Source organism: Rhododendron vialii, chromosome 8a (assembly GCF_030253575.1).
Source record: "Rhododendron vialii isolate Sample 1 chromosome 8a, ASM3025357v1".
In the NCBI taxonomy this organism is placed as follows: domain Eukaryota; kingdom Viridiplantae; phylum Streptophyta; class Magnoliopsida; order Ericales; family Ericaceae; genus Rhododendron; species Rhododendron vialii.
Window position 1 is genome coordinate 10,010,286 of NC_080564.1, and position 12,757 is coordinate 10,023,042.

The 12,757-nt window shown below is 37.7% G+C and overlaps 1 protein-coding gene across 2 annotated transcripts; it reads right to left on the reverse strand.

Moving 5' to 3' along the window:
• Window positions 1-9,685: 9,685 nt before the first annotated feature.
• Window positions 9,686-12,272, reverse strand: LOC131336184 (E3 ubiquitin-protein ligase APD2-like). Of its 2 annotated transcripts, none has more exons than XM_058371926.1 (5): window positions 11,918-12,272; window positions 10,931-11,077; window positions 10,773-10,842; window positions 10,206-10,500; window positions 9,686-10,115 (listed from the first exon to the last, which is right to left on the reverse strand). In XM_058371926.1, exons 2-5 carry the CDS (start codon window positions 11,012-11,014, stop codon window positions 9,977-9,979), a joined length of 588 nt encoding a protein of 195 aa, XP_058227909.1. In that variant the 5' UTR covers window positions 11,015-11,077; window positions 11,918-12,272; the 3' UTR covers window positions 9,686-9,976. The 2 variants fall into 2 exon arrangements, with proteins under 2 accessions (XP_058227909.1, XP_058227908.1); XM_058371925.1 differs by having other exon boundaries at window positions 10,931-11,074; window positions 11,918-12,173.
• Window positions 12,273-12,757: the final 485 nt, after the last annotated feature.

Sequence of the window (12,757 nt, forward strand, 5' to 3'; positions counted from 1 at the left end):
TCGGATTTAAAAAACTTCTTCATCAAGACACAATTTCATTAAAAAAATGAGTTTGTATGGCCGATTAAGTGTGTAACGATACTCGATTAACTTCGTTTTATATACGATTGATGAACTCCCTGATATGTAAAATATGGACGGTTCCGATCGATAAAAAAAGACTCAGGTGAGGGCGGGTATTGCAATCCAATACTTTAGTGCGTTGGGATGTATCAAATATTGTCCGATCAGGCGGTCATTGATATCCGATGATCTTCGATTTTTGTTATAATGAAGGAATCAGTAAGACGTGAAATTCTAATGGTTCAGATCGACTACTATTAAAATATAATTGGCTTATTAAGTTTGGAGTTTGTTTGTATTGCTCGATACGAGGGCGTTTAATTCTTTTGGTCCTAATTCACCAAAACACAATCTGTTGGCGCGTGCTGAAGGAAATCCCATATACTTGAAATCCCTAAAAATCGTTCGCGCCTCCCTCAAAAGGGCGTTGAAGAGAAATCCCCAAATCAATCCCGCTTCTCTCTCACTCTCGCTCTCTCCTGCAGCTCCTTCCTCCGTCTCTCCCGACGGCCTCCATCCCCACCACTCCGTGCGTCACAATCCGCCAAGCCCTCCCTCGTCCGTTCCCAACGGTTAGTCATCTCTCTCTCTCTCTCTCTCTCTCACACACACACACACACACACACACACACACACAAGCATGCAAGCACCCACCGGCCGATTGGAACTGAAAGTTCCAGAACAGGCGGCTGGTATACCACCATAATGAAACTGCCTTTTCTTTTTTTTTATTTGGATAGGATTTATGTTGGCTTCGTTGTGAGGCTGGCGTAGTTTGTTACGTCGCAAACCACGCCGTGTTCGGCCAGCGCTCTTGGAACCGAGCACCCCTATTTTAGTTTTCTAGTTTATTCCTTGATTTAATTTTTTCCCTATTGACATCATAGTATAGTTCAATCAACATTAATAGGTACAACGTAGTGCTTCAGGTGGGTTTTCGGCCCTGCATGTACGAATCTTGTTTTATCTTTGTTTCAAATGACCAGGTTTTTCGTTCTATAGGTAGAGATTTCTTGTATTGGCATGTGTATGTTTATATAGCCAGAGATTTGTTGGGTTTTTTGATTATTGGGCTACTATTTGATTGTTGAAATCATTCTAAAAATAATTCAAAGCGAAGTCGGCTGATTCAGCAAAACGCACATGAGTAGGTCACAGGTCAACAATAGGTGTGTGACACACAGTTCAATATACTGTGACAGAGCATGGATATATATTGCACCGTAAGCATCAGATAGATATGTTCAGGAACTGTATCAACATAAGTTCGGTGAATTTCCAACTTAATGTACAACAGAAATTTTCTCCGAGGTGTTCGTTGACACACGACATTGACTAGAACTCTAACCATTTTTCACTGAACTAACCATTTTTCACCGAACTAAGCCCCATTCTCTCATGCCATCCCTTTATTGGAAGACTTGAAGCTAGGGTTTGGGTTTGAAGCTTTGGGTTGCTCTCAAGCTTGAGGTAGGGAAATCTAACTACTTTTATGTGTTTTCGAGTTAGTGTGATGTGTGGATATTGTGGTTGATCTTACTCTTGTTGATTGTTGAAGTTTGGCCTCGAAAATCCCTAATTTTCGTCACTTTTCTGCACCTAGCCGGACTGGTTCAAGTTTTTTTTACAGATCTTGCAGAAATTCTGTAGGACTCTACAAAGCTCCGTTTTGGTTGATTCTTGCGCCAAAAGTTCTGTGTTTGAGTCTACTATCTAGAAAAAATATGAACAGAAATTCATACTCATAAATTATGCCCAGAAACGTCCATTGTCCAATCTGTATTCCAGATCTGGATGTCCTGTTTTTGTTCCCAGACAGCAGTTCGTATTTTGGGCATAACTCTTACATGCAATGTTCGTTAGACTCGATTCAAATTGCGTTGGACAGCTGATTCGATCCTCTACAACTTTGTTTGAATACTTGCTTTCGGATTCTGAGGTTTGGTGGACCAAAATGGGCTTGAAATCAGTCTGAGAAACTCGAAACCCTTGGTTTTTGTGCAATTCGTTAAATTGATAGCATCTGCGAACTTGTATTTTATTATGTGAACTAGTAACACTTTATGAACGACTAATCCAAAACGCATCAAAATGTTTGACCTTGCTGGTAAAAAAACTAGAGCAAGGAGCCATGCCTGCATAATCAAGACAGTTAGCTGAGTATGAGTTTGCTACATGAAGTTTGCTAATGCCCTCTTATGCATTAATGACCATTATTGTTTATTATTCTACTGTTTGTTTGAATAGGCATGGCAAAGAAAAGACGATTTACTAGCAAAATAGAGCAACATTCACAACCTAGTCTCTCACATGGATCTCCAAATCGTGCCCAATCATGTGGGGCTTCAAAACCCACTCAGCCACATGGATCTTCGCAGACTACCTATTTGCCTAGAGCTTCACAGCCTCACCATTTGCCTAGAACTTCACGGCCTTCCAACTCACATACCTCTTCGCAGCCTCACGAGGCAGAGGAGGACTTGGATGTACAAGCAAATGAACTTTTTTGAGGTACTTTTCACAAGGATTAATTTAATTCTAGCAAGTTTAATAATATGGTAAAGTGATTGAGTAATTCTGAATGAATTGTTCCATGTGTTTCTTACGTTGTTGTATGCCATTGAATTAGATAAAAGTAACCATCATGTTCTACGTGCCTTGATACCCAAAATAGTAGGCTAAGATGATTAATTGATATTCATATTGATAATTCATTCGCCTTTTTACTTGGATACTTTTTTTTCCTACATTGTTTTAGTTAATACTAAACCAATGGATAAGACTTGGATGACGAAGAGTAGATCGTCTAGAGACTATTTGCAAGGGATTATGGACTTTTTGCACTTTGCTTCTCTCAATGGGTCAAAGGAGGGCACAATCTTATGTCCATGTGTGAAATGTGCAAATTCATTCATGCTTAGCCTCAATGTTGTCCATGATCAAAATCTTATGCACGACATGCTCATGAATTGGTACTTGAAGTTGGTTTATTGTTTCATATTTTCAACTTGGTATATTTTTTGAATTCAACAATTAGTTGATGTATGGACTTGGTAACAAAACAGGAGGAAGGCTTTGGGTTTGCACCTAGCCGAGCACAGCTGTATGTAACAACTCACACAGATAAAGACGAGAATGCTATTAATGACATTGCAGCTACAAATATAGTATGAGTTATCATGTTTTTCAAGTTTAAATTTTATAAGGGCAAATTTTCGTAGCCATCCCTGTAGTTTTACGGTTGTCTCATTTTCATCCCTTTAGTTTCAAAGTGCTCTAATTTCGTCCCTGTAGTTTGTTTTACGTTCCAAATTGGTAAAATCGTTAACACCGTTAACGAAACTAACGGGAAAAAAAAATAAATGTTCCAATTTTCAATCCGTTTGAACTGGTGCAAATATCTTATTTTTCTGATCATTTTATCTTAAATGGTCATAATGAATTTTTGGCTTTAAGGCCTTTCAATGAACACCCTAAGAGAGCCTTGAAACTAAAAAACGAGTCTTCGGGTGCTCGTTGAAAGGCTTTAGAGCCAAAAATTCATTACGACCATTTAGGATAAAATGATCAAAAAAATAAAATCTTCGCACCGGTTCAAACAGATTGAAAATTGGAACACTTTTTTTTTCCGTTAGTTTCGTTAACGGTGTTAACGATTTTACCAATTTGGAACGTAAAACAAACTACAGGGACGAAATTAGAGCACTTTAAAACTAGAGGGACGAAAGTGAGACAACCGTAAAACTACAGGAACGAGTACGAAAATTTGCCCATTTTATAATGACTAGCATTAAATGACTTTTCTTTTCTATGCTCATCTATCGCCTATGAAGCACGGGTACTTCGAAAATGTCGCCGTACCCGTACCGGGTACGGGTACGGGTACGGGTACGGCGTGGGTACGGCAAAAACGTACCCGGTACGGCAAAATTATGTCGGGTACTTTTGGTAATTTTGGGTACGGCACGGGTACGGCAAGGGTACGGCAAGGGTACGGGACGGGTACGGCAAGGGTACGGGACGGGTACGTTTTAGCCCAAAATTTTTTCAAAATTTCTGGGATTTTTTTGTAAATAATTATAAAATGTGGGTTTATTATGTAATTTATTTGTCATTTATAAACACCTCTCTCTCTCTTTGTCCCTCTCTCTCTCCATCTCTCTTCTCTTCGTCTCTCTCTGTATATTTTTTTTATCGATCGAAATAATCTCTCTTTGTATATATGTACGAATGTATGCATGTGTAATGTATATGTATATATGTATCGGAAATTCTGAATACTAATAGATATGCATATTTTGAACTGATTTTGCTTTTGTTTGGTAAAATGGGTTTATATTTCATTTTATGCAATAAAAAATAGAAAAACATTATATATATATATATATATATATATATATATATATATATATATACACCGTACCCCCGCCGTACCCGTACCCTACTTTTTTGGGGTTTTGCCGTTTTCCGTACCCGTACCCGTACCCGTACCGCGTACCGGTACCCGTGCTCCATAGTCTATCGCTATTTTTTTGGTAGTTTTTAGTTCATCTTCTGTGCTCTAGTTAAACTAGTATCAATTTTTTAGGCAAAAATTAAGGAATTACTTCCAAATAGCTTGGAAGGAAATTCTAAGGGCAGCATATATTGGTCCCCGAATGACATTTATTCTCAAGCGATTAATAAAAAAGAGTGGTCTGGTCGTGTTTGTGGTTGTGGGTTTGAGCCTACTCCTAAAAGTAGTCACTCAACTTGCAATGATTTCCAGCGGTTTAGTGTGGCCGATGAAGAAGAGAGAATGAGAGACAAACAAACTATACGTGAACTACAAGACAAGGTGCAATCTCAAGCGGCTGAAATGAGCACTTTAAAAGAACAAATGGCTATCGTGATGAGGCATGCTAGATTACAGGTTATTACATTTGTTTCACTTAATGAAATTTGTAATTTGTTACACTTAAGATAGTATATAGTTGTATTGTTTAGATGCTTATGCAAATTTTCCCTTGCATATCTTAGGTTCGAGATAGTTGCAATGGCTCCCTAGATCATATTTCTCCACAAGCACATCAAGGATCATCGCATGCAAGTCATGACATCGAATATTCTGATTGAGGTGCATTCTGATTGAGGTACATTCTTACATTGTATAGGAATTGAAATCATAGCACCCTTGTAAGTCTATAGTTGTATCTTTTGCAAGAAATGACAGTTGCAATTGCTGGAAATGTTGTTTAGAGGCATAAATCACCCTTGTAGATGCTGAAATTGAACTCTAATGGCTGAAAATTGATCTGATTTGCCTGGAATATATATGGTTGTAAGAATTGGGATTCGAGTTCATATTGTTGGAAACTGAAAATTAGTTGCTAGCGTGTCCATTACGTATTTAGGCGTGTCCCCGCTGTGTCCCCTTGTCCAATACGTAGATAAGGTGCCCTTTTGGTTGCTGCTGCTCTTCATTGTTGTTGTTATTGATTGTTTTATGGTTATGCTCCTGTTGTCCAATTTGTAGTTGCCTGATATGGCTGCCTGCTATTCCCATGTCCGCTGTATAAGATGTTTTGTTGTTGCTGCTGCTGTTTTGATTATACGGCCTATCTACAGTTTTTATTCTGACTGCCTATCAGTTGTTTTACTGCATATGGAGTTCAAATCAAGTGGTGCATTTCTGTTGTTACATTTGTTCATATCAAAGTGGTGTATCTCATTGCTGATTGCGCTACTGCTGCTATTCACTGCTCTTGTTTAGCAGTTAGCTGCTGCTATAGTTTTCTACATTTTTTGTGTTTTGTGCATCATGTGGATGAAGCTATAGGAAGCCCAAAAGCTGCTACCTGTTGTGAAGCTCATTCCTTGATTGTTGTGTCCAGTGCAACTGTCCAGTTCATTGGCTTGTTCCGTTTTAAAGCTTCTATTAGTTGTGGTTATCCAACTTTTTTACTTGAATGAATTTTCATGGGAGTTAAAAGATAAACTTGGTTCTTATTCTTCGTCATTTGCATTGCAGGTAATAGAACGTTCTAGCAAAAACCATGATTTCAACTTGTCATTTTGAAAGCTATCTCGGGAAGATCTTGTAAAGGATGGCATGGTCGACTTTTGATTAATTATCTATTCCATGTACTTTTTGCAATGTAGTTGGATTGTAATATTTTGGCATGTTTGATCTACTTTTAAATGTTGATAATGTTATGGATCTACTTTTGACATTTCATATATGAAGTATTAGTTTCTCCAATTAAAAATGAATTATTTTGGTTTTTGAGTTATTTGGAAAAAGTTAGTGAACCGATATGTGATGGGCCGGGAAAGCGACTAGTATAATTTATTATACTAGTTGGGATGTAGCTGAAATTGGAGTAGTAATTCTTTATTTACAGAAAAAAAAAAACTAAACCTACAGTAACGCTTTTAGGCGCTGGTAAAAGTGTGGAGGTGGCCAGGTGCATTTAGGTCTACACCAGTGCTTGCAACCGCTGGGGAACATAGTGTTGGTAAAAATTATGTTATACCAGCGCTTAAAATCGCTGGGAAAGAAAGCGTTGGCAAAAATAAATTTATACCAGCGCCCACAAAAAGCGCTGGCATAGAGCTATAGTAGCGCCTCTACGCCAGCGCATTGCCCAAGCGTTGGTATAGGTCGTGTTGGGTTATACCAGCACTTTGCAGACCATTCCACCCGCTGGCATAGCCCGACTTTCTTGTAGTGCGTCCAGATTTCGGACGGGGATCCTGGAGGCCGCGTGAGTCCCAGTCAAATTTGGATTCGCAGTCGTTCTCGCCGTCCTCGGCGATCGCGGGAGAACAGGGTTTGAGGGGGAGTTCGGACATTGTTGGGGGGATAAACAGGGTTTAAGGGGGGAAGGCGGCAGGAGGAGAGAGAGAGAGAGAGAGAGAGAGAGAGAGAGAGAGAGAGAGAGAGAATAAACAGGGTTTTAGAAGAGGGGAGTAGGTTTGCTGGACGTGTATATTGTAATAAGTATTGACATTGTGTTGAAAAGGGCAGACCTCATATGTACATAAATATGAAAGGTGAAATAAATATGAAATATGCAAAAAAAATCACAAGGAAACATTTATTTCATGTAATTGATTTTTATTTTTTATTCTCACTTTTCCGTATTTGTATATTTCGTATATTTGCATGAATGTTATTAATATATAATCATTATGAGTTGAATGGTTAGGATCCCTCCTCTCTTTTCTTTTTTTTTTTGAAATTTTTCTCGCATGTTTAATAGAAAGAAGATTTAGAAAGTCTCGTCAATGAAGTAATGGTTTACAACAAAAAAAAAAAACAGATTTCCATCATTTTAGATAATGTATAAATCAAATTCCATTAAACAAGCCCTCTGCCTATGTAAATGGCCCATTGCATAATGACTAAAGCCAAACTAAGTATTTAGGGATTTTCTTAGTTAATTCCTAAACAAAGTATTTAGATTGGACTAATATGGACATTTAAGAATAAAATATACAAATCAATTACATGAAATACTCATTCATCAATGTTTCCTTGTGATATTTGTGCATATTTCATATATATTCTACTTTCCATATTTATTGTACCTTAACTTGTGAATATTCTACATATATCGCATCTTAACTTGTGCCCCAGGGGCACTTGTTATAGGGAAAATCTATGTTTACAGAGGTTTCGTAAATAAAGTTTATGGAGGCCAATCTTGGTCTTCTAAAAATATTTTGAACGATTCAGACTAAAAACAAACTATTAACGATAATTTTTTAGACTTTGTGGAAAGTGCACATAAAAATCAAGGTAATCGGAAATTTATAAAAATATTATCAAACGAGATTTGCCTTACAGTTGATTCTCTGCTTCATACTGACCGTTCATTTTTCATAATCACATGTTGACTATATAGTTATCAATTTCCGATGAACTTGACTTTTTTTTTTTTTTTTACAAAATTAAAGTTCTTGGTGAACTCTATAAAATGACCACTTCGAATTGTGATGATCATTTCTTGAAGATTGCTGTCAGAGTGCCGACAAGCTAGCTTGTAGTGAGTTATCGTTTTAGGAATCGTATTGGTATAATGTGCCTTATTTGGGTACAAGATGCCATAATGTGTCACCCTTGTATACATGGAATATATCCTATTTGCAGGGCCGACTTATGGCCAAGGCAGGGGAAGCCTGCGCTTCCGGCCCCCCCAAAAAATTAAAAATGAGGGCCCCCAAAATTTTAGGATCCCTAAATATATATATGTATATATGGTCCAAAAAAATTTTGCACTAGGCACCTTTACACAAAATAAGCCGAATTGAAATTTAGAAGCCACAAAATAGACCTAAATGGTGGAATTACTCATTAGAAACACTAAGGCGTTAAAAAAAATAATAATAAGGGACGGCAGGAAGATATATTACGCGGTCGAACAAAAAAGAAGAAGAAAAAAACGTAGCAAACAGCAAACACTTCATGCTTTACGCTTGACGGCTTGAGGAGTCAAAGGGGAGGGAAGACAATGACCGACGACGTAGATGAAAAATACTTGCATACAGAATTCCTTGAGACCCCTCTTTTACCATCTCCAACTCTCCACCTTTACCAAGTAAGTTTTTTATTATCTTGAGCAGTTGACCTAATTGGTAAAATTTTTAGGATTTTCTATTTATGGTGATGAATATAATAATATTATTTGGGGTTTTGAATCGTTTGATTTTAATTCATGGGTGATTGGAGGATTGAAGCCTTGATTAGAGTTTTTTTTTTTATGAGTCTCTTTTTAGATCACTTTTAGGAATGGCAATGGGGCGGGGCGGGTTTTGCCACACTCCGATCCGACCCGAAAATTTAGCCCCGCCCCCACCCCAAACCCGGACAAGGTAATTTATGGGTACCCCCACTCCGACCCTATCGGGTTTACCCATTCCGCCCCGTACCCTTCCCCTCATTTTTTTTATTTATTGAGAAAATATGATCTAGATTTTAAAATAAGTGAGCACAAACAATTAAAATTTATGATTTAACCAAAATCTATTATCTAAAAGGAAAATGGAAAAATAATTAATATTTTATGTGGTATTTTAGTTCTAAGGGTAAAAATACAAGAATAAAAATAGTTTTTTATGCATAAAATGATTTCGGGGCGGATACCCAAACGGGGTAACGTCAACCCGAACCCGACCCTACCCCGATCGGGTTTCATCAATTTTCCCCCGACCCCCAAAAAACACAACAAAAACCCGCCCCGATCGGGACGGGGCGGGGCAGGTTGAGTTGCCATCTCTAATCACTTTTGTATGAAAAATATAGGAAGGCATCATTCAAGAGGTTCGCTTTCGAACTCTAAAACGTATGAGCCGACCCTGCCTATTTGTCATGTAGTGAAATAAATTTTATCAATATAATAGCGACACATCACATGATATCCAAAACGTGGTTAATATAGCATTGCTCAAAGCAATTTGCAAGTTATGGCCCAAGAAAGTTTCGTACATAGGGTCAGCAATCCTCGACGTTAGAGTTTCCAAAAATGGAAGCGTGCATGAGATCTTTTGGATCTTACCCTAGCATAAATAATACTGAAACAATGGTGACATCCAACATCTTTCATACAAGACATTCATGAGAAGTTTGACTCCGGTCCCGTTCTGCTAAGGTTTTTTATTTTGTAAGTATATATTTTTTGATTTACAATACATGTCATTTTTTTACAATACATTACCATTAATTCAAAAAATAAGTACTAAGAAACCTTGGCGGAATGGGGCCACAATCCGCATACATAATATTAATCGAACATTTTTCATGCTCACTCGGAATATTTTTTGAATTAATGGTGATGTATTGTGAGAGAATGACATGTCTCGTAAATCAAAAAATAAAAACCTTTGTGGAATGGGGCCACAGTCCACATACATGATATTAATCGAACATTTTTCATGCTCGCTCAAAAGATACAATTTTTTTCTGCCTACTAAAATCCGCCACATTTTGATTTTGTGGTGTGAAAAGTTTCTTTACTCTGTGAATGAATCTTCGACACACCGGGCACGCTTTGCTGTCCTCGTCGATAATCCTGCATTGACAAGTTTTCGTAAGGCTTCTTGTGTCCCTCAATTTACTTGGGAAAAAACCGAATTGATAAGACTCAAATGTTTATGCATACCTCTGCGCGCAAACATGGCAAGTAGCACAGTGACCGCAAGGCACAAAGAAGCAATTCCGTTGCTCATCGTAGCAAATTATGCATATTTTTCCATCATACAACTCATCGGAAGAATTTCTACTGCGCTTTCCGGACTCCAGATCTTCTTCTGGATCACACGTTCCATACGTGAATGAAATCGCCTTGGTTGGCGTCAAATGGCTACTCTCGGTTGTTGTCGTTCGTTCTACAATCTCGTCATTCCCACATTGCCCCAGATACTTGAAGATCAGAGTGACAACTATCACAAGCAAAACTGCAACATATGCGACGATAATAATCCATAGTTCAGAAAATAGATCATGTCCGGACTCCGGGCAGGAACGATTTTGCTATTGTACCGTTTTTCTTGTCAACTAAAAGCATCTCCATTGGTTCGGTAAAACTTTTGACAATATTTAGCAAAATTTTAGATATGGTTCGCTTTCATTTTGGATAACCATTTGCTAAACTATAACTTGATCTATGAAATTTCTGTCTTGAGCAAACAACCTAAATCAGATGGTAACAGATCACGAAACAACGTACCTAATATAGAGACGTATAAAACCATACGAACCACCAACGAGAACACAATGTCCCATCTGAGGCGAAGATCCTGCAGGATTCGGTTCAAAAATTCAGCATGTGTTAAATTAATTCGCGAAAAGGAGTCGACATGAGAAGTGATGTGTATGGTGCCTTACTTGATTAGGTCTGGTCAGAATGCCATATTGTGTGATGTTCAATTCGAGTTTGAGTGAACTGTCTGTGGTAATTTTGGAAGACATGTTTTATGACTCTGTTTCACCCCTGCATTCTTGCTCTACTTGCATCACTGATAGAATTTACTGCTGAAAAAAAAAAGAAAATGAGAAGAAAATGAGGCGTCATAGTACTGGATAAATCGAAGTATGGGATGTTGTACTGGATAAATATAACATAATACAGTTCTTTATTTTGGGCCCCTAAAATGAGCGGTCCATATACTAATCGCCTATTCTTTAGCACAAATACGAATCGATCAAATAATTATGGATATCCGATCAACTTAATTTCATTAGAATGATATTCTTGATGGACTTTTAAGGATGTCAATTTGGGATCTTTGATGGGTTCTACAAGTCGCTTGATAAAATCTACTCTATGATCAGCAGATATTCTTATGAACTTTTAAGAATGTCAATTTGGGATTTTTGATGGGTCCCACAAGTCGCTCGACAAAGTCTATTCTATAATAAGCAAATCTAACTATCCGTCCATTTCTCCAACTTTTTTGAGGGAAGAGTAATACTACCATGGGTAGCAAGATCACTTTCAAGGGTCAAAGCACTTTTTCAGGAATTAATCTAAAAGGTAAGATTCTGACCTGCTACAGCTTCAAAATATCGATAAATTAGCAAGCAATGCTACTTCATTGGTACAAAGTCATTTTAGTTCAAGTACCTATAGAGATGAAATTATTTACATTGCGCCATGCCGCCATATTCTATTAATTGATACCATTGTTTAGACGATGTGGCATAATGTAATTGATTTGGAGGAAACAAAATAATTTATTCTCATACCTACATATTTACCTTAGAATCAAAGCTTTTGCTCAAAGGAGTCTGTTCTGATATTCACAAGCCAAACTTGCCATTGGCAACAAAACCATATAGACATAGTGTCCTTAATCAGATAAACAAACGTACCTTGAAATAAAGTGGAGTATCGAAATCTGAATCAGCTTAATTCTTCCCCAACCCAGTGAAGAAAAAAAGTGCCCGCCGACAATGCCGGTAACAGAGATTCCGGGGTCCGACAAATTTCAATTTAAGAAAGAATTGCTCTATATATCCAGCAACAGAGATTGGCAACGAGGAGGGGAATGCATGAAACTCGAGTAACAAAGTGACAGAGACTGGTATTTATTTCAGCAGCTAGCTAGCAGGGTTGAGGAAAATAGTGAAGATATGGTGGGCTGTCTGAAACTCAACTAATACACTTTCGAGATAGTCTGGTAGCTAACCGAAATTCCTGTCTCCAAGCATTGCTTTGTGTTTGAATGGTAGGTTGGGAGAGCTCTCTCTCTCTCTCTCTCTAGTCTCAGTTATATAACACAATTCACCTACCAAAAGAGAGAATGACAGTTATAGATGCTTCCAATTCCAAGGCATTCTGGATAATTAAAACTGCTAGATACAGTATATCGGATCGCATCCGGCGGTGGAGCCGGATTTTTTTGTCCAAATTTGGGCATTTGCGAATACTTCATACAATCATTGTTTTTTTATGAATGGACTTTGTAAGATGTATTTAGGAGAGAATGACCTGTTTCGAAATTCGGGTTTTCATTTTGTTTAATCGATATAGACAATATATAGGAGAAACCCAATCTAATTATTATATAATCGTAAACGAAAGTTAATTATGTGAGGCTCAAGACCAAGCTACGGGCCCCACAACACAATTTGTAACTTGACTCTTCCATCTTTTAAATTTATGAAAAACTGTTACGTGCTTTTGGAGTACTGTCATGTAGTGCACTACTT